Source organism: Ascidiella aspersa, chromosome 5 (genome assembly GCF_963924565.1).
Source record: "Ascidiella aspersa chromosome 5, kaAscAspe10.2, whole genome shotgun sequence".
NCBI classification, from domain to species: Eukaryota; Metazoa; Chordata; class Ascidiacea; order Phlebobranchia; family Ascidiidae; genus Ascidiella; species Ascidiella aspersa.
Window position 1 is genome coordinate 5,458,070 of NC_139451.1, and position 18,179 is coordinate 5,476,248.

At 34.9% G+C, this 18,179-nt stretch overlaps 1 protein-coding gene and 1 non-coding gene across 2 annotated transcripts; both read right to left on the reverse strand.

Annotated features, from left to right (window-relative positions):
• Window positions 1–1,028: 1,028 nt before the first annotated feature.
• Window positions 1,029–17,716, reverse strand: LOC146141586 (uncharacterized). The gene is made up of 14 exons (XM_083390197.1): window positions 17,585–17,716; window positions 15,066–15,173; window positions 13,962–14,129; window positions 12,366–12,497; window positions 11,426–11,545; window positions 10,395–10,520; window positions 9,672–9,791; window positions 8,682–8,804; window positions 7,080–7,208; window positions 6,257–6,376; window positions 5,452–5,571; window positions 4,586–4,705; window positions 3,177–3,324; window positions 1,029–1,742 (listed from the first exon to the last, which is right to left on the reverse strand). The coding sequence occupies exons 1-13, from the start codon at window positions 17,664–17,666 to the stop codon at window positions 3,179–3,181; spliced, it is 1,614 nt and encodes a 537-aa protein (XP_083246323.1). The 5' UTR covers window positions 17,667–17,716; the 3' UTR covers window positions 1,029–1,742; window positions 3,177–3,178.
• Trnaw-cca (transfer RNA tryptophan (anticodon CCA)) lies at window positions 10,572–10,643 on the reverse strand. Its single transcript has one exon. It is a non-coding gene; the product is annotated as a tRNA-Trp (tRNA).
• Window positions 17,717–18,179: the final 463 nt, after the last annotated feature.

The window sequence follows — 18,179 nt, forward strand, 5'->3', positions numbered from 1 at the left end:
CAGCTGATACCAGACCCACGGCCCCCGATCGTTCCATACTCTCTACCTACAGTTTCACACGTTAAATTGGCCATAAAGGCCTTATTCCCAAGGATTTACGACGTATTTCGACAGGCCCAGGTCTTATTCAGACAATTTAAAGTGTATACTGTCGTGGATACTATGTATTTGGCTTTATAATGTCGTTGGTCTTTATGTTAGTGTATTGTAGAATATTCTACTTTAGATATTGTTGCTCTGTAAGTTTTTTTGTTAGTTCTCGCTGGTTAGCATAAGTTTTTATGTAACAACTGCGAATATAAGACACAATTTAGAATCCACGCATCGCTTTTAAATTGGTCTCTCGTATTTAAACTTCTCTAGGATTTAAAAATGTACAATTTTTTGGTTATTTAACAAACTACGCCTAAAAATATCAACGTGTGAAAGTATCGTTCGATTCTGATGTATAGTAAACGGTTTTACCGGATTAAAGCTTTTTTCTCAATTAATTTGCAACAAGCGAGGCATTATTGGTAAGGTTTGTTCCTGCGCTATCCCAAAACCTATAGTTTCAACCTGAGAAGATTTTATTTTGATTTTTATGGTGAATCTTAATATTAATTATTATAATTAGTGGGGATTTTAATTTTTTTTTTCAAAATTTGGAAATTATAACCCGGTTTGTATAACACGGTGGAAAACTTTTTTTTGGAAAACGTAATTCGTAAATATGTTTATTTCGGCATTAAAATTATCTGCCAGAAATTATCGGCTGACTTGGGTTTGGTCAACATATGGGCCAGTTTCGATAAACAAAAAATAATATTTTCGGACTGTATGGAAATTACCAGATGGTATTACAGGATTTTATTGCAAATCTGAACAAATAAAAGTGAATCACTCACGGAAACAACAAATAATAATACGTAAGGGGGAGGGTTTAAAATTGTGACTAATCGTATTTTTGTAAAATAAAAAAAACACCGTTATATACCTGTTGTATGGAAATTGCGCTAAAAATTAGTAAAAAAAACATTAAACTTTGATCATTTAGTTGTAACCGTTACAGGTACTCCAATTGTAAAGTTAGTGAAAAAACTCCTTTTTATAAAAAAACATTTTGTGTAATTTTTGTTTCTTATTCAGTAATTTATTGAGCACTGGGCTTTGTTATTTCTGTCAGGGCTCCCAAGTATCCCTATCCCTTATACACACAGACACACACATGTACACATGCACAATTTGATTAGATTAACAAGTAAAAAGCCAATATTTGTGCTCTTTGAACTTAGGGTATAGGCTGACATAACCCAGAAAGGCTACATGTTGAATATATGTTGTAGCTTGCTATAGGTCTAACAGTGTTAAATGTGCCAAGTACTGAAAATGTATATAAAAAAACGAGGTTTTACAGTAAAATGTGCCAAGTACTGAAAATGTATATAAAAAAACGAAGTTTTACAGTAAGGTAAACAATTCCGGCTAGTATCGTAACGTACGTTAGTAAAAACACACAAATATCAAAAATATACAAACAAACTAAATAACTATTTAGTTATATGCTGGTGTAAGGAAAAAATAAATCTGTAACTTTTACGTTTTGTAAATGATTTGTACGAAATCAAATCGATTAACACAGAACGGAATGTATAGAAACGATTTTTATGACAAAATAGTTAATGTCATAGAAATCAACATCGCACAAACTAAAATAATTCCACCGGTAGATGTAGTAACAGAGCCGCTGCACACTTTTTTAACTGAAACAAAAACAAAACAATGTTAAAATAAGAAGGAATATTAAAGCCCACTTGGAATAAGGTCACATCTTGAAGTTTATTTATTTATTCTCAACCTTTATTTATTTCTTAATTGTAAATGAATAAAGAGTTGTTTAAACGTTCTAAATATGCTACACATACTTTTTTATAGGCTTTGATATTTGTTCTACAACAACCTCCAACCAATAGCTTAAGCTTGATAAAAATGTTCACAAAACACTATTAACTTCTGTACGGACATTGCTATTTCAAGGAGTCTAACTAAAACTCTTACGATTTACTATAAATTAATAACCAAATGTATAGACAAAATAACAAAACATACCGGTAGTTAACACTTATTAAACTGATATATCCGAATGTCTAAATTATTTACTCGTTTATAGTGCTGTGTGAACTAAATCAAATATTTTACTTAGTCATGTTTTTCAAATGACTTTACTTTGAATTCAGTCATTTAGATAAATCACTTGACTTCAGTTAAAGTTATTTGATGCAGGCTTGTCTATGTATTTCTCATATAATGTTATATTGTCGACAGCGGTTCCGATGAAAATTCTGGGTGAACGAATTTGCTATAAAATTTAGCGTATTTATTTAGTCTTTGACTGACTTACAAAGATTGTGATGTTAAAGAATATACTGTTGCTGCCAGGCATTGTATCAGTTATAAAGGGGGTTCTTCTGACTAATATGTATTCAGTGCTGACATTTCGATTACCTAAACGAGTAATCTTCTTCAGGGCAATAAACTTGTAACTTTACAGAGGCGTTTTGGAATACAATTCGTTTTGTATATTCTCAAAGCCCGGCCATTTATTGACACATATTTCTACCGCAATAGTGATTTTGGATTAAATAAAGTGATTTGATTTTTAGTCTATTAAATTTTCTAGAACCGGGGTCGGCCAAAACCAAATTCAACAAGTTCTCGGCGGGCCGTAATAAAATTACACCAACAATTTTGTTGTTAAAATGTTTTGCTTTTAACCACTCCTAATCAGGGTCGGACCTAAACGTTTTATGCAATTGAAAATAAGTCTAATTTATCCTAAAAAGGTAGAAATGTGGTAAGCGCGAAAATAATTGCGTTTGTTTTGTTTAAATGGACAACCTTTACAACTTACAAGGAGATGTACCCATTGGGTACACACAAAATAAAAGATACACGTGTTTCCTAAACTTAAAAGACAGAACACATTATCGAAAAAAAAAGTTTGTATTTTCGTATTGTTAAGATACTAAAAATATGGAGCATGACCAGCTTGAATAAAAGGCCGCGGGCTGGATGATTTTCACCAGATTGCCGGTAGGTTGCCGACCCCTGGTCTAGAACTTCAATTTTCCAGTGCTCTGTATATATCACTTTCGTTTTCGTATTTCTCAAGACCCCAACCTTCAACTGACACACACCTTCAAACACAATACTGACTTGTGCACCAAGTTCCGTTGCCTACGAATCCCGGGTAGTTGCATTGGCAGAAATATCCGCCAGGGTAGTCTGTGCACGTTGCGTTGGAGTGGCAGTTGCTGGAACCTCCGTTGGCACAATTGGTGATATCTGGAGACAAAATAGTCGTTATACTTATTGTTATTGAATAGCAGTGTTGTAGAGACCTAGTCCTACGACAATTGTTGAAAACAAGTGATTTTTAGTTGACTTAAGTCCTTAATAAGTCGTTTGCAAAATAACTTAAGTTCAAGACAAGTATTTTGCAAAGTGACACAAGTCCAAGTCAAGTCAGTCATTTTGAAAATTACTTGACTTAGACCTAATTTATTTGCGAATTAACTCAAGTCCAAGCCAAGCAATTTTCAAAATGACTTAAGTCAAAGTCAAGTAATTTCCAACAAGTCCCAGTCTTAATTGTTCCCCAAGAAAGTCAAATCCAAGTTACGACATTGCATCAAAAATCAATAGGAAGAGGCAATTTGCCCGGCAACCCGCTTCCGTACTAAAATTTTTATTTTTCAAGTTATTTTATTTAATTTTCCATTTTAGAAGAATGAGCCGGTCCCCAAAGTTTGAAATTTAAAGTTCGATAAACGGCTAGTGACTTCTTCTCGAGTAAAATAAGACCAGCGCCGAAAACAAACAAGAAAAATCAATAGCAAGTTGTATAATTTAATGTTATTTATTGAACAACTCCATTGCACGTGTCTAAACCCCATAATTTTCTTTTTTACGAAAATACCCTACTTTCCCCTACAAAGTAAGCTTTTCCCCGTAGGTATTCCACTTAAAAAGTGGTAAACGGGTTTCCTTTGACAAATATTTCCCTTAGCAAATACCGTAAAACGAACCAGATGGCAAGTTAACATTTATTTTCGTTATGTCCAAATTTTACTAAAATGTATTTAATTAAAGTGCCTAGATTTAAGTCGAGTCATTGTCTGTACAGTCAATCACTTGACTTAAGTGCACTCTTTACAAATGACTTGACTTGGACAATTTTTTTTACGAAACATGACTTGACTTGACTTAAGTCTTTGGGACAAATGACTTGACTTGAACTGTAGTCAAGCAACCAAATGACGTGGGTTGAAATCAAAAGTTTTTAATGGAAATTTTGTTTATGAAATTGGATTATTTATCCCAATATTTTCACATGAAACAATTTGCTTATTGTAAGTTAGTTTTTGCAGTTTTTCATAATGTTAAGTTGCAAGTTGACTGTTTTTTCAATTCAATAAAATAATGAGATAGTCCTCGTAAAAACGTCAAATATTTCACACAACCTAGCCTACTGTTTACGCTAGCTGGTTTCGTGTTGTCTAATGCACGCAATGATATTATTTCAGGTGGCTTAATAGCATGATACCTTGACAGTATGTTCCATTTCCAGTGTATCCAGCCCGACAGGTGCAGGTGTAGCTTCCCATTGTGTTCGAACAATCGGCATTGTCGTCACACGTTCGCCACTGGAGGCACTCGTTCACGTCTGTGACGTAACAAAAGCGAATTTAAAGGAAAATAAAATGACCTACACTTATTCCAGAGTGGGGATTTAGACCTGAAAACAAGATTATTGCGAAACAACACCGTTTCCACGTGCCTAACAAAATTAAATAACATTAAAATGTTAAAAGGTAATTTTACAAACTCAAACCGAAATTCGTCTCAGTGTTAACATCTAGTTGTTAACCCAACATACCCGTTAGGTTTATCTTTTAAAGTGGAAATAGCTTCGTTTATTCTCAGATCATGTATGACAGGTGTAGCCAACTTACGTTTGATTGAAAATATTATATAGAGATTCTCGATCGACCGGTTAGTTGAAAAAAGTCACACTTATTAAACATTTAGAGCGTTAATGGCATTTCAAGCCAGCGACCGAGGTTAATATGTCATGCCAAAGAACGCTTTATTAGGCTTGTCGAGACAACAATTGGTCATTTTAATGTTCTACTTGGGTGCGACAGCTACTGTAATGACGTAACACATATTTGACGCGATCGACCAGGTGAAATGTGGCAATCGACCTGCCGGCTGCCCCTCCATGAAATTCCTAAATATCAAATTGAAATGTTTATAGGAAAAAGCAAGCGTGGTTTTGTGACTGTTACAATCACGTCTGATGCTGCCTTTGATATCGGCACCGATGCCATCCTTGTATCGGACGAGTGCGGATACTACCACTTGACATGCGGTACCGGCTCCGATACGATATGGTCGGACATCCCTAACCTGCACAGTGCGTCCCGTTTCCTGTGAATCCAGCATTGCACGCGCAAGTGTGGCTTCCGTGTGTGTTCGTGCACGACGCGTTTGAATGACAAGGCGAGGTTTGAATGCATTCGTCGATATCTGCGAAATAACCATGTAAAACTTTAAATTTAGAAAAAATAAAAAAATAAAAGCATAAATATATAGCTCTCGAAAAAATATCGGCGGTGAAATGCCCTAGCTAAATATTAAAAGAATAAAAGTTTCAAAAAAATTAAGCGAAAAAGGCAAAATGCTACGCTATCACAATTAAATAACCCTCTCGCATTGTAACATTTTCTAAAATTGGTAAAGAGGATTAAACATGTCATTGCGTCTCAACGTTTCTTGTCATTTATTATAAACACGTTATAACAATTTTTAGCTTGCGTAACTAAGAAAACAAAATAGCGGCACCGTTTTGTTAATCCTAGTAACATTTTGCAAATTAAAATGTTTTGATTTCAAGAATTCGGTACTTAAAACTACAAAAAAATTAATCTAATTAGAAAAAGCTAGAAAGATTTAATTCTAATTTCAATAACATTAGGGAAAAATGAAATGCTCAAATTTCAAATCTTATATATTATCTTAAAGAGCTAAAACAAATCTAGTTGTCCACGCCTGGCTTCGATGCGTAGGCCTACGCTTTTATCATCGTCAGTCAATATTGATTCACATTCAATTTTCAAGCTAAATGGCTTGTATTTTGTAAAAGTATACAATTCTCCGCAGTAAAAGTATTTCTAGTCTCACTTTGAAAAAACAAGTGATTTTAAATCTATACCTGTACAAGTATTTCCATCTCCATTGAAACCAGTCTTGCACGAGCAACTATAAGTTCCTGGTAAGTTGACACAATTCGCGTCTGGGTTGCAAGTCGTGTTGTGAAGACACTCGTTTACATCTGAAGTAAAGTAGGTGAGGCTTTGCTATAATAAACTATGCAGCTAAGCAGTGTTTAATCCTAGATCGTATTTAAAAAAAATATTAATAAAAAAAACAATAAAATAAAAAAGTCACAAGAACACCTATCAAACATTTTGAACGTTAATTGCATTCCAAACCAGCGATGGAGGTTAATTTCTCACGTAAAATAACGCTGTATTAGGCTTGTCTTGACAAAAATTGGTCATTTTAATGGTCCGCTTGTGTGCGATAGGTACTGTGATGACGTAATATAAATTCGACGCGATCGACCAGGTGAAATGTGGCGATCGACGTTTGGCTAGCTCTGACCTATACTATGGTTTGATTAATAGACCTTTTAAGATAGCAATTCCTGCATTGGGTGACACATCATGTCAAAAATACCTATATTAGTTTAGTATCGGATCGGCACCGATACCACCCTAGTTTCGGACAAGTACAGATACTACCACTGGGCATCGGGTATCGTTGCCGATCCGATTTGTCGGACATCCCCACTAGTGTAAGTGTAACAAGATTTAACTATATATAGGTTCGAAGTGTGTTCACTTGAGCTATTAAAAAATCTGTTTTATGTTTCCCTTTAAACCCTAAAAAGTTAGTTTTACAAGCGGCAAAATTTAGAAGGAGCTCCGATCCGATCTTATCGCACTTTCTTACAATTGAAACTATCCTTATACCTGTGCACCAAGTTCCGTTGCCCACGTACTGCGGGAAATTGCACTTGCAGTAATAACCACCAGGGTAATCGTAGCAGATTGCGTTCGAATGACAGTTGTTAGCGCTGCTGTTGCCGCAGTTCGCGTAATCTAAATAAAACGTATAAGTTTTGTTGTCATAAACCAGGGTTCTTAAACTGGAGTCCATGGGCCCCTAATATTTATAATTTGGAATAAATGTTGTAAAATAAAAGAGTTTATTTGAAAAATCTCTTTCGCGCCTTCTTCTTGAATGCATTTAGAACAGTGGTTCTCAACCTTTTTTTCTTCCGTAGGCTATTTACGTTGCAAAAAAATTCTGTGGCCCAGTTTATGAAAGAAAATACTGTTAAATAAGTTTGGAACAAAACACAGAAGAACATATTTCAAAGCAGATTATTTATTTAACCGTGAATTAGTGATATACTTGCGGCTGAACAATAAATTTACGTTCCTTTTTAATTCCTCCCCAAGCCATTATTCCTGTAAAATTAAATATAATGACACAAATAAAACTAAATCTAGCTTTTTTTAAATTGGTCTGTGGACCACCTCAAATGTTATTATGGCCCACCAGTGAGCAATGGCCCACTGGTCGAGAACCGCTAATTTAGAATAATTTTAATTTCATACTTTTGGACTGAAAAGATTTATTGATTTAAATTGCTTTATTTACAAAAGTTAAAACATCATTTCAACAGGCATTTGAAAACATGTGTGTACTGCACTGGTTCCCTGCCTTTTGGGGCTTACGGCACTCTTCATAAATGATAATTAGTTCGTGGCATCTTTACTGGCATTTTCGCCACGTTAGTGGAGAATACTTTATTGAGATCCCGCATAATATTTAGATCAGCTTATATGGTCTCCCTTGGTTACACTTGAACTAGAAATTCTTTGTACGCTCAATAGAGGTATTATAAAGAAGTCATTTTAAATTGACTTAAGTTTGAGTAAAGTCATTTTAAAGTAACAAATTCAAGTCAAGTGATAATTGGAGCAAGTCAACTCCAAGTCAAATCATTGTCTTTAAAATGAAACGTGAACCTATTAAAGTTGGTAAACTCGTCCCAATTATGATACCTCAACTAAAACTATCAAGTTGTTTTAGTTGCAAAAATAAAGATAAATCGCACAATTTTATAAAAAAGATGTATGAAAACAGGTTATATCAACCGTAGACAGATTGATCATTGACCTTTTTTGTCTAAGTCTAGTCATTCATTTAAAAGACTTAAGTCAAGTCAAGCCATTTTGCCAGAATTACCACAGTCAGGACAAATCATTTAAAAACAGTCATTTAATCTGTTTCGTGTCCTTCATTTCAGACGTGTGTTTGTTAGTGCTAACAGCTACTTTTGTTGTTGTGTAAGCTCAAGTTTTATATTTATGTTTTGTTGAATTTTTAGTGTTGGTAACCTCTATTTATTCGTATTCGATTGTGTTCATGTAACCATCATTGTCTTTATTACCTATACTAACTGATAAAGAGGTTAGTAAATATTCAACTTCAGATCGCAAAAACCTAAGTCAAGTCATTAGACCACTGGTAAATAGTTTAGAGTCAAGGTCAATTTTCCTTACCTTGACAGTATGTTCCATTTCCTGTGTAACCTGCATGACAAGTACAAGTGTAGCCTCCTATTGTGTTCGAACAATCGGCATTGTCGTCGCACGTTTTCAAATGCTGGGCACACTCGTCCACATCTGTGACGTCATAAAGTGCTTTGTAAACAAACAGTGAAAAAAGAATGAAACGAACAATGCAAATAACAATATAGTTTAGTAATGGAAAAGTTGGTTTCGGAAAAGCTTGCAAAAAAGTTCATTTATTTATTGTAATTTTTTGCGGGTTTATTATTTTTTGTTATTTTTTAAAAATTAATGAACCCAAATTTTTTTTCAAGCCTTTCCGAAATCAAATTAAAAAGTTGACGTTGCTTTCTTGAAAAAAAATTAGGGTTCATTATTTTTTGATACATTTTCAAAAAATATTGAACCCATTTTTTTCTGTTTCGAAACAAACTTTTTTTAAGCTTTTTCGAAACCAAATTTTCCATTCCTAAACTAGTTACTATTACCCGCTCTTCAGCTTAATTCAGGCAATATTCTACAGGTCGATAAAATAAGCCGCTTGCTGTATATGTCCCACATTCTGTAGTTTGCTTAAGTCTAGGGATGTCCTATAATATCGGATCGGAAAAAGCGATACCCGATGCCAAGTGATAGTATCGATACTCGTCCGATACTAGGGTGGTATCGGCGCCGATCCGATACCCAATTAATATAGGAATTTGAGCGCTGATTTTAGATCCAACTAAGGGTTTTTTTTTTACGTTAAACGCAAATTTTTGAGATTACATTACCTTAACATTCGAAGATAAATAAACTTCCTAACGCTAAACTAAATTTTAACCTAATACCCCAGAAATCGTTAACATCGCCTTTTTCACTATAATGAATTTCGGTTTCATTTTCCCCACAATTATGACGTCATTTGATATCTGTTCGCAAAAATTTTTGTTTAAAATATCGGGTATCGGCACCGATCCGATATTATCGGACATCCCTAACCTGCACAGTGCGTCCCGTTTCCTGTGAATCCAGCGTCGCACGCGCAAGTGTGGCTTCCGTGTGTGTTCGTGCACGACGCGTTTGAGTGGCAAGGCGAGGTGGGAATGCATTCGTCGACATCTGTAAAAAAATAACCGGGTGAATCCTAAGTATAAAAAATGAATAAAAAACAATATTAAGATACACATTAATAAATAAAAAACCTAAGTACAGTTTAACACTGAAAATGTAAAAAAATCGAACGTCTGTTTAATAGAAATCCACGGGTTTGATAACAATCTGAGGCATTTTTCTACATAGCTTTGCACCGTGGCCGTTGAATCGTGAGTATCAATCGTGAGTGTCCCACTTACAAAATAAAATAGAAGCAATATGTGCTCTGTTGAGATTTTTCGCGATCTTTTCTATTGATAAAGTTAAACGCAATCAAACAAATTTGTTTGGTCAAATCGCGGGTAATTGTCATGTGTTTTTCATATTATGCCACCAATGCGTCAAGTATACTTCTAAGGTTATCCTATTGCCAACTGAAACCAAATAGTCATATATTATAGACCTATTTATAATTAAGCCAGCCAATGCAAGTGATTTAGCCCAAAGTACTTAACTTAAGACAATTCATTTAGTCCAAAAGACTTAAGTTAGGTCAAGACATTCACGGCACAACAATAATTCATCAAAAATACAGTGACTTAAGTCATTACAAAACTGCCGTTAACTCACCGGTACAGTTCTTTCCATCTCCAAAATACCCGGTTTGACAAGAGCAGCTGTAGCTTCCTATTGTGTTGTTACAATTGGCCTTGGTGTGGCAAGCAGAAGCAGACGAGTTGGAACATTCATTCACGTCTGTAAAAAAACATATAACTTTTTAAAAACGTTTAAAATTAACGAAAACATTGACCCCGACGTGATTTGAACACGCAACCTTCTGATCTGGAGTCAGACGCGCTACCGTTGCGCCACGGAGTCTTGCTGTATTGTTGTAATCAGCATAGCTATAGAGACATTAAGTAAGGGTTGATGGAGACAAATCAAAAAATCAAACACAAGTTCTAAGTATTATTCAGCTTTATCCTCGGCGAACCAACAACAAAATGACTTTGCATCAGCGCGACAAGTAAACACAGCAAAAGCGCTGTTACGTAATAAACAACACTGTGTGTATAATAGACTGAAGTGCTGCTGTTAAAACGAAATCCGAGAACAGGAGCAGATCCAGGATTTTTCTTAGGGGATGGCTATGAAAGTCATTACGTCATCAAAGAAGTAATTTTAAAACCCTATTTGTTCTCGAGCGACTTCGTGCGCAAATTGCAGCTTAATCCATTTTAATCGTGCGAAGCTCAGAAAAATATGCGTTTATTTGGTTTAGATTGGCAATACGTTTAACTTTAAAAGAATACGTAACGCATTAGAAACGTCAAAGAGATTCGCTTATTGCTCGAAAAAATTGCACTTATGATAAACTAAACAAAATTGCACTTTTTAGAATTTAGAAGTTCACACAGCGTAACATGTCATAGTATGTATGGCATCTTTGGGCTGAAATAGTTTCTTAATACGTACAAAAACGAAGTAAAAATGGAAAGAAGTTTAAAAAAAATTATTTTTTTACATATAGTAAAAGTGTGAATGTACCTTTGTGAATGTATTTAGACCACATGTGGCCAAAATTCGCTAGAAACCTTTGTTATTGTTGACAAAAATAAGTTGAAAACTTTTGTTAGTGTTGTTAAAATAAAATATCTAACCTGTACAGTCACTGCCCGAACCAGGCGTGAACCCAGCGAAGCAATTGCACTGATAGGTTCCGGTGGCATTGGTACATGACGAATTAGCACCGCAAGTAATGTGGTAACAAGGATCAAACTCTGAAAAACAAAAACAAGTATAAAGGATATCACGAAAATATTAAACACCTGAAACAAATGCAGGTATCTATATAAACTGTTGCTGTATATAGCATAATATTAATATAATCAAATACAGCACCTCTCATAGTTTTAATTCTAGCGTTCGATGTCACCATTCTGAAGAAGACGATTTGAATAGGTTGCCGAAGCGTTGGTTAACAAATATGCTAACATTACCAGAGGAGCTTTTTTATTATTAAATATAGCCACATCAAGTATCTGTAATTTCATTGAAATAGCCACAGCATTGAGCAAATAGCTCTTTAAAAGCTTTTTAGCTGGACTACAACTTCCTATTTCCACACACCATAATGGAGTTGGCTACAAACAAGTTACCTTGACCAACAACACACAGGGGTTGGTAAAAATACTTCCAAACAAAAAAGTAAATATTCTAAAATAGTGTTTTTTAAATTGTGTTAAGTTGAAAGAAATTTTACTTATTTTAACCATGTTAAATTTTAACATTTTTTTATTTTTTTTTTTAATTTGACCAGTGAGTCTTAATATCTGGATAACATTATTATTAAATATAGCTACAGCAATATTGGACAAGTGCAGGGTTCACCAAACTTTTCTCATAAAGGGTCAAATAACTGTTAGGATTGACGATCACGGATTGAATGTTATGTGTTAAACTTCATTAACTTGAAAATCGTTAACCAAAGGAAATACAACAAAACCTGTAGTGAGCTTTAATGAATTGTCGTTCACATTGAACTTTCACCAAAATTTAGTTTTGAATTGCGTTTCGACCACATTTTGCCTAAAAACCTACCGATACAGGTTTTGTTGCTGGAAAGCATGAAGCCGTCATTGCAACTGCAGTTGTACGATCCTTCGGTGTCGTTACACTCGTTCACAAAACTGACGTTCCCGCAAATTGTAGGATTGGAACATTCATCAAAGTCTGTACAGCAGATTTAAATGGTTGTAAGGTTGAATGGAATTGTTGTAAACAGGTCATTTTGAAATGACTGAAGTCCCAGTTATGGCATTTGTAAAAAACTTAAGTCTAAGTCAAGTGATTTTTGAAAGAATTCAAGTCCGGGTCAAATCATTTTGAATAAATAACAAGTCAAGTCCCAGTCAAGTCATAATTAGAGCAGGTAAATTCCAAGGCAAGTCCTTGTTATAAAAATTGAACGTTAAACTATTAGAATTGGTTCACTTGTCCGATAATGAGCGCTAACTAAAAATACCGCAACATCTGACAAGTAAATTGTTTTAAACATAACATAAATAACTAAATTTTACAATTAAAAATTCCTAATGATAAGACTTCATTTCAAACCGAATTATTTGTTCAAAAGACTTAAGTCGAAATCAAATCATTTCGTCCAAAATAATTGAGTCATAAGTCATATGAAAACAGTGACGAACATCTTATTTTAACCTGACAACCTGTAAAATAATTAACTTTAAACATTTTAATTTGTTTTGTTTAGTAATGACGTCATTGGTATCCAATCGGATCGCGATACTTCTTATCTAAAATACTGGGTCAGTATCGTATAGAAATATGAAGTATCGGACATTCTATTGTGCACTGTTTGGTATCGGATCGCCACAGATGTCATCCTAGTATCATAATTCTCTTGCATTTTTGTGAGAACGCTTTTTGGGGAAAGAATATGATCAATGTCCCATTGCAAACGAGATTTCTTGCATTCTAGTTTTTTTGTTGTTCAGCTGAACGAGAAGTTCCAGGAGCAGGAATACGAGAACATGACGAAGAGCGTTACAACCACTTGGCACAGGTATCGGTTCCGATCCGATATTATCGGATATCCCTAGTAGTAGATGTCTCAGCACAAGTTAAATAACCACCTTCAATGAATGACTCATTTAAACGCTGATCGGGTTGAACCAGTACTACACTTTTACCCAGTGCTTCTCAACCTTTTTTCGCGGCGACCCAATTATTAAGCGTAAGTATGACGACTGAGCTTTGGCGACCAAATTGTTTTTTCTTATAAGCGAAATAAAAACTAGCTTCTTGTAAGCGAACAAAAATAGGCATTAGCATAAAGAATTTTCGAATTTTTAAAAAATATTATAAGACATTATTTGTATTGCTTCCTTAATTTTCCAAATTGAGAAATCTTTCCAAAACCAATGTCAATTAGTATAAGCATGTGAGCTACTGAGGTCGGCGACCCAACTAAATCAAACAGCGACCCAATTTTGGGTCGCGACCCATGGGTTGAGAAGCACTGCTTTAACTCAACAAATACAGTTTGAGAAACTGTTAGTATCAGACGAGTCCACGCTAGTATTGGACGAATCCAGATGACACCTTGGCATCGGGTATCGGCTCCAATTAGATATTATCGGAGATCTCTCTAGTGAGAACTATATCTATATAGCTCACTTGCACATGTGGTCGTTGTGTTCACATTTAGCAATGGGTCGGGTGAATCAGGGAATTGTTGGTATGTTTGGTGATAACCTGACCCGCAGTCGCACTTGGCCAGCAGAGAACTTATCCTTGTGCAAGTCGCATTCTCCGAACACGGGTTGAACGTATCGTTGCAAAGACCTTTAATATAAAGATAAATGTTGATCAACAGTAGATGTGCGATAAGATCGAATCGAACCCATTACCAAGTGATAGCCTAGTATCGGTGCTCGTTCGATACCAGGGTGGTATCGGTTTCGATCCGATATCAATTTAAAATGGATATTTTAGCCACCATTTTCCATCTAATGCAGCAATTTTTACTTTAAAAGGTAAATTTATCAAAAAATTAAAGGTTAACAACGTAAGCTGATTAAACTTCTTAACACTAAAGCTAATTTTGTCCTAATATCCTTGGAAAATTTATCTTTAAACGTGTTAATCTATTTTGTTTATTTGGGGATACTAATGACGTCATTGATATCGGATTGGATCGCGACACTTTTTCTTAAAATTTTTTTTTTTTTTAATTTGTTTAAAGGTATCGGTAACGCATAAAACTGTTAAGTTCCGGACATCCTTATTTACCAGTTTTGTAAACAAGTCATTTTGAAAGGTCTTAAGTCGCAGTCAAGAAACAAGTCATTATGAGAGCAAGTTAACTTCAAGTTAAGTCGTCAACACAAAAGTAAAACGAAAAACCATTAAAATAGGTAAATTCGACCGATGAGCAATAATTTCAACTAAAAAATAAGAACGCAACAAATAGCAAGCAAATTGTTTTACGTGCAGCTTTCGAAATTCGAATAAATAACTCAATTTTACTAAAATATATTTAACCAAAACACGTAGCTTAGTTTTAAGCCAAGTAATTTGTCCCAAAGACTTGGCTTGTAAAGTCATTTGAAAAGAGTGACTTAAGTGTAACACTGCTGATCAATCAAGAGCAGCAGTGTGTTAGCATGTTACACTTTTCCCGATAATCGGTTTATATCGGTCCTCAACCGATACCAAATTAATTTAGGCCTTCAAACATGATTTGTTATGCAATTACTGCAATTTACATCAAAAACCAACCAGAAATCGCTTCATAACCGACGAAAGATTTGGATTCAGCTTCGCTTTGCGTCAGAAAGGGGTAATATCGGGTTAAGGTTGTCCCGACGATTGTTCCTGATATTATATCTGAAAAGCAGTTGAAGGATGCAAATGTCAGTGTTGTTAACAAGTGTTTTGAAGCCACTTAAGTCTCAGTAAGTAATTTGGAAAACAATTTAAATCCAAGTCATTTAAAAAAAGATAAGTCCTAGTTAAGTCGTTTGCAAAAAACTAACATATCAAATCATTATAAGAGTAAGTCATTTTACAAGTCAAGTTCTTGTCCTTAAAATTAAACGTCAAATTAAACCAACAAAATCGGTAATCTCGTAAAAACGCAACATAGAGCAAGCAAATTGTTTTACTTTCAAATTTTATTAAACGATGTTGTATGAAAAAATGATTTTAAAAGTTATTTGACAGAATGACTTAAGTCTAAGTAAAGTCATTTTTCAACAGACTTGGGACGTGTCTTTTAAAAACAGTGATTTACGTGCAGTCATTAACTTAAATCATTACAACACCAATTTTACCCATGTGTTACAGGATAAAATTCAACTAACAAGCAAACACAATTTACTATTTTTAGTTATAAAATCGAATTCTTCTTTTTTTCTATTCGTAAAGATTGTGTAGTAAGCAACATCACTTCAACTTAAAATTTTAACAAAACAGACTCTTTTAGCCCCGAACGAACGTATCTCCTTCGAAAATCAAACGTTTTGCCAAATACGCAATTTGACGCGATTTTCCCCGGTCATTAACACCCCATTTCATTTGCGAAAAAAAAAATTCGACGATTACAGCAGGTATCCTGAGTTTATACGTCTTTCGACGTAATTCTTAGACGAAGCTTTGAGCGGTCATCTGCGAACATTTCATGCCGGTTAAACCAATAACATTTCCTGTTAAATCCAGTTTAATAAACCAGTTTCCTATCGCTAATCAAGTTGGAATCCAAATAACATAAAAGTGCCTACCCTTTATAAATTGCTATTTGCTACGAAATGAACGATCTGAAAAGTATTGTTTTCAGGTTTTCACTGTGCCAAAGCTACATTTTCAGAAAAATTAATTTATTTAAAACATTTTTCGCTAAACGATAACGTTTTTATGGTTTCTTTTAGTCAGTTTTACGTAAAAGTTATACGATAGCAGCAAGTTTCTGGAGCTTATCTGTCATCTTTAAACATTTCATGTCCCGACCAAACTAAAACCGCTGATCCGCCCCTGGCACACATGCAGCCTATGGTGTGTGGCATACAATTGGTATTCAAAAATATTGTCGCCGCGATGCTTTTAACCCTTTCCCACCCTATAATAAACCACCAACGTTTAAACTTAATTAAGGGTACTCTTTTATACAGTTTACGACTATTTAAAATGGAAAAAATACAATGTAGTTCGTCAACACTGTTTAAAGCTACTATCGGGCAGTGTTTCTCAATATTTTTTCTCGGCGATGCAAATAGTAAAACTACTATAATTGCAAATCCTTTGACACAATTATTTCCACTGAACTTTTGGCAAGCGAACAAAACAAGAGACATTTGCATTGATAATTCGAATTTATATTTCATTTACGAATTTTTTCAAAAAATCCTTTACAACTAGTCTAAATAATTTTAACCATGCAAACGACTGCAGTCGGCGACCAAGCCAAATAGACGGCGACCCAATTTTGTGTGGCGACCCAGGGGTTGAGCAATACTTTGCTAGGGGAATCAATGTTCAAAAAAAATAAATATATAAATACAAAAATTGTTTTAGGCACCGAAAGTGTGTCTTGAATTTTGCAACAGCAAAAAATAGTCTACTTCTGTAACAAAAAAATGTTGCTGTTTTTACTGATAGCAGAAATAAGCGGTCTCCAAAAATTGATTAGAATTAGCCAAGGTCAAATCTTGAAAAACGACGGGGCAGCGGAGTCGGAGTAGGACCCGGGACTCGGTACTCGACGGAGTCGGTTTGTTTTGCTGAATTCGGACACGGGAATCGGAACTCGAGTAGGACAACGTTAAACTATGTGAGTCGCGAGTCCGACGTGCGCATGCGCAGTACCAAATTTTTAAACTGATATGGCCGCCAACTGTAAATTGTAAAGGCGGAATAGCATATGGTAGAATATTTTGAAACGTATGTATTGTAGGCGGATGAATTATATATCCACCATATTTATTTGCGCAAATGAGTAAACTACCGACTTCAGAGTCAGAGCCAGACTCGCGGGACTCGACGAAATCTCACATTTTGACTCGGTACTCTTGAGTTGAACTGTGTTTTTTTTTGGCTGGAGTCTAATTCGGTTTATTTTTGCCGATTTCGCAGCCTTGCTAGACAGAATTTTCTCAACCGTTATAGCAAGCAATGCATTATGCATATGTCTGCAAGTATAGATCTCTGTTCGTTTTGGTGCAATTCAACCTAGGAAGTTTTTGTTAGCGTGTTCTGTGATGAAGCAACAAGAAGAAACTGTAAAAGTAGAAAAATTTACTTACAAAATGTCGTATTTGCTGTTTGAGATTCGACTAATTTCCCGAAGAGGGCGAGAAATAACACAAGCAACAAAACCTCCCGCATATTTATCTCAGCAAGCTTTTAATAATTAACAGGTTTTCTTTACCTCAAAATAATTCCTAAAAAAACAGGCTGAAAGACAACGTAATCCTAATTTACACATTCAATATGGCTCGTTAGGCGTTAAGTCTGTTATAAACACGCCTGTCACATAAAAAAAAGCCGGATTAACTGCACAAAAACTCACTTAAACTGCACAGCTCATTCTGTCTATGAAGAAAAGAATACGCCAATTCCGTTTTTTGTTTCAGTTTTTGTTTACCATATACTATACGTCACCTTTAAATGGATTTTAAAATGCAGAAAAACTACCTTAATTAAGGCCGTCGTGGGTTTAATGGAGTCGCTGTAATATCCACGCAAGCGTAAATACCGGTAATCCTATAATGCTTAAAACCCGTTTAGCGCTCGTATGCATTAAAACGCTCGTTATAAGTATAGGCTTAAGCTCTTTGCACCTATTGCTTCTGTTTAATTACACCGGTTTGCTGTTAGATTTCTTAGTAGAATTACTTC

Coding starts and splice junctions, on each gene's coding strand:
- LOC146141586 (XM_083390197.1), bottom strand. CDS start 17,666: ATGCGGGAGGTTTTGTTGCTTGTGTTATTTCTCGCCCTCTTCGGGAAA. Junction 15,174..17,584: donor AACAGCAAATACGACATTTT/GTAAGTAAATTT, acceptor ACTGCTTTTCAG/ATATAATATCAGGAACAATC. Junction 3,325..4,585: donor AAATGGAACATACTGTCAAG/GTATCATGCTAT, acceptor TTTTGTCTCCAG/ATATCACCAATTGTGCCAAC.